Source organism: Echiichthys vipera, assembly GCF_963691815.1.
Source record: "Echiichthys vipera genome assembly, chromosome: X".
NCBI classification, from domain to species: Eukaryota; Metazoa; Chordata; class Actinopteri; order Perciformes; family Trachinidae; genus Echiichthys; species Echiichthys vipera.
The window spans coordinates 26,108,106-26,115,265 of record NC_139825.1 but is presented as its reverse complement, the minus strand read 5'-3'; the positions used below and the strand labels follow the sequence as shown (position 1 = coordinate 26,115,265).

General features: G+C 38.2%; 1 protein-coding gene across 1 annotated transcript; it reads left to right on the top strand.

Moving 5' to 3' along the window:
- Nucleotides 1–2,932: 2,932 nt before the first annotated feature.
- Nucleotides 2,933–5,625, top strand: LOC310965817 (parapinopsin-like; the record flags this gene model as incomplete). The annotated part of the gene is made up of 4 exons (XM_083939570.1): nt 2,933–3,260; nt 3,482–3,810; nt 4,612–4,854; nt 5,509–5,625. 4 exons carry the CDS (start codon nt 2,933–2,935, stop codon nt 5,623–5,625), a joined length of 1,017 nt encoding a protein of 338 aa, XP_083795696.1.
- Nucleotides 5,626–7,160: the final 1,535 nt, after the last annotated feature.

The window sequence follows — 7,160 nt, the reverse complement described above, 5'->3', positions numbered from 1 at the left end:
CATCACAAGAACCGTGTCCCCACTTGAAGCTTTTATTAGTTTAGTAATTGCATCGTACATCAAAGTTGTGAGGAGCCTGTACTGTCTGGGACGTGCCGATAAGGTGCCTGCATGTTGGATGACGGACAGTATCATCCAGTCTCTCCTCTACAACAACGCCTCCCTGAATGCTTTAATTAACTATCGACGGACAATAAAACCAGTTCTCTGTCACAATACTTAACAAAGTCCTCTTGTCCGGTTAAAAACACGACTGAGACTCAAGTCCTGCTTCTTGAGTCAAGAATGTGTTACTTGCTTTGTCATCGCACTAGTCTCACCACTTTCTTTACGCATGAGGATACAAACAACATTCTCAGTTTGATTGTTTTTCTAAAACAATGTCATGACCTCCACCTACACAGTGCAGTAGGACAAATGAACACATTAGCAAGCCTGTTTGCATTCAGCAGAAGTCGATTGTATATGGTGTATCTGCATGACCAGTGATTGGATGCATTGAAACATTTCTTTTGGTACATTTAAATTGGATCCGGCAGCCTCTAACACAATTTTAATGATCTTAACGATAATTATGAGACCTCTGCTTTGAAATAAGTACAAAAAGAATTCGTTTTTCTCCCCTCATTGAAAAACACAGAATTGATGAAGGTGCAAATCTTTTTAATTTTAAAGTGGAACTACTGGAAACAAGATGCCTTCCACCTAACTATAAAGTCTCAGGCCTTTAGGTGCTCTCCATGTTGCTGGAATTTGTTCGCAGTGCAGTATCTCCATCTGTGTTCGGCACATATAAAGCTGTTATTTAAAGAAAAAAAACATCACAATTTAAGATCAACTTACAAGATTTTCTGGGGCTTTCAGACATACCGCACACAATGTCATGTCATATGGTCTGTTGTCATGCAAGCTCATTTAACATACAATGGGAATGTCCACCCGTACATCATCTTCTTGTCCCCAATGAGGTCACGGGAGGCTGGAGCCAATCCTAGCGGTCATCCGGTGTGAGGCGGGGTACACCCTGGACAGGAGGCTAGTCTAGATAGATAGACTCACATCCACACATAGGGGCAATCTAGAGTAATCATGTAACCTACCGCTGCATGTGGACTGTGTGAGGAAACTGGAGAACCTGGACGGAACCCACACAGACACAGGGAGAACATGCAAACTCCACCCAGAAGGGCACAATCCCGGGTTCGAACCAGGAACCCTCTTGTTGTGCCACCACCGTGCCAACCTGAATGGGTATCTCTTTTCTATCCAATTTATTTCTATGTCATTTGTAGCACTTGTCCATATTAGCTGGGTGTAAGTTTATGTATCACCATGGGAACAGTAGTTTGACATAACGATTTTAATTCAAGGTCAGCTTACAGATTTTTTGCAGAGCTCTCAACAAAAAAACTCAGGAAAAATATATAAATTTCTAAAAGGCAATTATTGGGCCCCTAAGTTGGAGTGTGAAGTTGAACTGCTAGACTCGACTTCCATGGTTATCATGTAGTTTGTTTGTAAACATATAAAGATCACTCATTTGAAAACATACAGGTGAGCCAGCCCTTGTTCTATGTGTGATTCCAAATGAATCAAAATTAAAGATGTCCTTTTAGACATAACACTTTATTTTTGGAGCTGGACTGCTGTTGAACTCTCAGACCAAACAGTTGTAATCTCTGTCTTGACTTGATTGGACATAAACCTCTTAGAGGGTTAAACATCAGACACCTGTTGTCATGTTAAGTCCAGGAGCTTAACCTCACCTTGTGCCCTCACAGCCAGACTGTCAACTTATTGCCATTCATTGAACTGTATCTCAGTGTAGCATATGTTGTTTTTACTCATGTATTGTAGAGACTCAAGTATCTATGAAGCTTTCAAGCCTTGATATGTATGTTTGCAAATGTTAAAAAAACATTATTATTTGGTACTGTATGTCACTTAGTGTTGATCAGTTTAACACTGCCCCTGTGTCAATAGGACTGTGTTGGAAATAAGTGCTTTTCACTTGAACATGTCATCCTTTTGATTGCTTTTGTGCTCTGTATATAATCTTTGAACAAAAATGAATCATCAGTCAACTAAGTTTATCCAATCTGTCTTATACTTGTAATTGATTTGTACAGTTAATATTTTCTACAGCAGGTTTAAATAATTTAATTTGTTGGGGAGAGACATCATGCTTACAAAATCTATTTTACATGCTTTTTAACACATTTTACATGCTCTGTCATCTTTGTGACCTGGCGGCTCTCACTCTCTTTATGTGGGAGTCAGTAAGTCATCCTTGTCTTACTTGCAGTTTGTCCACAATGCACCAGCAAGACTCATTATTGTTACCAAGAAGAGAGACCACGATATGATCCCTTTTATTTTGTTGGCAACACTTACTATTAATTAATTATTTAAATAGTGTAATTGTAGGCGACATGAAGGATGACGTAAACACCTTTGTCAACATATTTTGTTCTTATATGTGCTCTATAAATAAGTTGACCTGACTTGATGCCGATTAACATTTCTCTAAACCCTGGTTTGTGTAAGGAAAGCATGAGGGCGAGAGAGGGAGTGAAAGTCTTAGTGAGAGAAAGAGACCATCAGCCCTCATCAATACTTACTGTGGTTACTACTAACTACTAACTAATGTTGTTACATACCTCCCCTGAGCATTTTTCTTTTTTTGCACTTGCTTAGACGACTGATCCTGGTGAGGAGCATCCTGTTAAAGTGCCTTTACAATTACGCAAAAGGTGAGGAAGGGATCAAGGATCATCATTTGAAGGAATTACTCTTTGTTAAATCCAGATCTGGAGGACTTATGCTTAGACTGTGGACATCTATTCTCAGCTGTTACACTCCAGTAGTGAGATATTGAACATCTCCAGAGCAAGACGAATCCACCTCACCACTTTTTTAACGCTTTGCATCCATGCAGCCATCTGTTTTTTTCCAAAATGCTTCCTATGTGGGTCCACAAGGAGAACCCCCTCTGTCACGCACTGGCTTCATCATTCTCTCCATCATTATGGCCATTTTTACCGGCCCGGCCATCATACTCAACGCTACAGTGATCATTGTGTCCCTCATGCACAAGCAGCTGAGGCAGCCGCTCAACTACGCTCTGGTGAACATGGCTGTGGCTGACCTGGGCACAGCCATGACGGGAGGGGTGCTGTCTGTGGTCAACAATGCCCAGGGGTACTTCTCCCTGGGAAGAACAGGCTGCGTGATGGAAGGCTTTGCAGTGTCCTTGTTTGGTGAGTGAAAAAAGTGCAGTTAAAATTTTTTTAACTGCTCATATGATTACAAAATTATAGTGCTACATGCATACCCCCTCTGATCCTCTCACTTACATTTGAGTTATTTTTATGGTGTGTTTACATCATTTTCATTTCTCAATATTAATTCACATTTTTCAATAAACAGACACTTCCCTGCATGTGTCCCCCTGACTTTGCGTTCCCTCACTTGTCCACAGGCATCACATCTCTTTGCACAGTTGCTCTGATAGCAATGGAGAGGATGTTTGTCATATGCAAGCCGTTGGGGCAGATGACATTTCAAAAAAAACATGCGGTTGGAGGTATTGCCTTATCCTGGCTGTGGTCCCTCTCTTGGAATTTACCCCCCCTGTTTGGCTGGGGCAGGTATGAGCTGGAGGGTGTTGGGACGTCCTGTGCACCAGACTGGCACAGCCGAGACCCTGTAAACGTCTCCTACATCCTGGCTTACTTTGCAGTGTGCTTTGCAGTTCCCTTTGCCATTATCTTGGCATCCTACACAAAGCTAATGTGGACATTACACCAGGTGAGCATTTACTACGTTTGGCTTCATCACAGACAATACTGGGAAGTAACTACTGTAAGTACATTTACTCAAGGACTGTACATTTTTGAGGTACTTTATTTGAGTATTTCAAAACTGCACTCAGTAGGTGATTTTAGGGGGGATGCCATCTCCCTTGTTATCAAAATGACCAGTATGCATACCCCTTGTTAACCTGCCTCTCCCCCACAGCAGAGAGCGTGCAGGTTAGAGGGGTAGTTCGGTTGGATATATTAGTCTAGGCTGCCTGACTCATTGAATCTATTTCTGATTGAGGGTTGTGCAAGTTAGAGTCTATGGCCCCGATCCATGGCTCTGAAATATCGGAAGCCTGTGCTGTTTATTGATAAATCTGTAGTGCTGTCTGTGGTGCTGAACTAGTAGACGGATTTGTAATTGAGCCTTTTTTCCTGAGTCTCAACCCAAGAGGAAAATATCGGACTTTTGTATCCACTACATGTATTTGAAATCTATAGTTACTTTTCAAAATAAGATTTTACACAAACAGTGTGCGACCAGCTACAACAGTATACATAACAATCTTATCAAACATACTTATATATTATTTTCTCCAGAACGAGTACATTTATTTTCTATACTTTAAGTACACTTTACTGATAATGCAATATTTTTTCATTGTTGTTACTTAAGTAGAGAAGTCTTCTTCCACGGTTAATCATAAGGCGTATCGTAGTCTGGCTCACCTGATGTACATTGCTGGGATAAAGTCAAGTCTTAGGCCAATGGACCCCTAACTATTTTAAACATTATTCTGTGATTCAGGTGTCAAAGATGGCCTGTCTGGAAGGTGGTGCAGTAGCTAAAGGAGAGATGAAGGTGGCGTCCATGGTGGTTCTGATGGTCCTGACATTTCTGATCAGTTGGTTGCCTTACGCCAGCCTGGCCATGCTGGAGGTCTACCACCCTGATATGGAGATTCACCCGCTGGTAGGCACAGTCCCTGTTTACCTGGCCAAAAGCAGCACAGTGTACAATCCTATCATCTACATCTACCTCAACAAACAGGTAATGTAACACTTCATTCAGATATTAATGGAATTGTCAGCACCATCTAGTGGTATTGATATATTTTAAAATTTGTCAGGATATAACTAAATTTTAACATAATAATAACACTTCCTGTATTATTGTACATATTATCATTTTAATGGGTGTGTTTCATAAATTCCACATATTATTCCTAATTTTTTTCAAGACTAATTAAAACCTGAACCATTGTAACACTAACTCGCCTATTCAGAATTTTATGAACATTTAATTAACGGTCTTTGACACACTATAATGTAGTTTTATTTTAAGTGTTAATTAACATCTGGTATTTGTCAACAATAACAACTTCTCATATAAAGACACATTTTATTATTATTACAACAACAGCATTACAACTACATTATTAAACAATTATTTCTGCTCACAACTACATTATAGTGTGTTACGTGCCATTTTTATTAAGTTATTGTATTTTTTAGTAATATGTTTACCATTGTTTGATATGAGTAATATAAATATTATACAGCATCTATAATTTATACAATATTGATGTATGTATTTACGCAATCATGCACCTTGTGCTATAGCTGCTGTATGATGTCTTAATGTTTGTTTAAAAAATGCTTCCCCTTAACTTCTTCATGCTCTGGGTCATTTTGTTTCCTATAGTTTCGTAAATACGCAGTGCCGTTCCTGCTGTGTGGGAGCAATCCCTCTGTGGACGATGAGGCGTCAGAGGTGACGACGGCTATAGAGAATACAACTGGAAAAGTGTCTCCTGCCTGAAATGTACACACACCTTCACCTATCCATTAAAAAGATTTTTTACCTGAAATGTGTCCAATTCAACTATGTGTTTGAATGTTTGTGTTTTTTAAACTGTGATCAGTTTTATAGCAGAGATGGAGATTTCTTTAATGACATGGGTGCAGGCTTAGTGGTGATGGAAACATTGTCCAGTGTTTGTTCTCTAAAAATTATGCAGAATACAAATAAATGAGAACAGTAATTCAGCATAAGTTTATTCAATGATGATCAATAGAAAATAAAATATAAGTATCGATTCAAATAAAGTCAAGGCCAAAATAAAATGAAAAATACAAAAAAATGTATTGATAAAAAAACCTAGAAGGTTATAGTAAAGCATTTGCTACTAAGAGAAATGATGTTTACTGAATAAAAACATTAAGGAGCAAATATCAAGACTTTCAAGTAGAGAACATTACCATGGGTCTTTCCATACTTTTGTACATATTTTACATTATCTTCTATTTTAATACAGCTTTCAGAACATTAATAGTTGTAATAGTAATTATAATCATAACAATATGAAGAAAACTAATAGAAATGTTCAAATCAATATATGTTTCTCTGTCAAGTGGTACCATTTTTCCCCCCCTACCTGCAAACAGAGAAACGGTGCACCTTGAAAATATTTTTTAATACTCTTTCATTCCCAGCATTGTAAGGTGAGGTGTAAATGACAAATATAGATTCCACTAAACCATACACACAGTCACAAAAAGTACAAAATTGTCTCACCTTAATACACAAATCTGTTTAGAAAAGGGAGAAACAAAAGCACTATACAGTTACTTGTGCAAAGACAAACAGCTATGTGCTAATATTTAAATACCATTGGTATAGACTGAACCAAATCATTATTTTTCTTTTCTCAGGAATCCCTGACATGAGGTAAAAGTAAGTTTTTTTTCATCTTTAGTTTAACACAACTTTTAAAAGAGTTTACAAAATAATGCATATCTTCAGTTCATCAGTACTGTAATTGCTACGAATAGTACAATGTGCCTGTTATGTGCATTGGTCCTTTTATATGAAAGTCATCAACAAAAGGACTAGAACACATTTATTTATTTTTTTTTAACTCACAAACAATTCAAAGAGCCCTTTCAATGTGCACACAAAATGGAAAACCTACATTTTCATGACAGTATTCGGTTGAATTAGAGTACAGTACGCACTCGTCTACAAATCAAACACTCATGAACGACACATTAAATATCCTTGGTGCTAATTCAAACTTTCCATGATAATGCCTGAAAAAGCCCACTTCAGTTTATTTTATCCAGTATCCGTACTGAATTGAATTGGTAAAAACTAGAAGATATTTTGTTGTCCTGTGTTCCAACTTGTGGATTTCAGTTGCTCCTTTTTATGCATCCAGGGTGAGTTTTCCCTCTTAGTCTCATTAAGAAAAATATTTAGGAAAAAAAAACAAAGTCCAGGTTCAATCCTGCTTAATCTCTTTCAAAGACTGTGGGACACTGTGACGCACAGTGAAGTTCAGACAATGATATGTA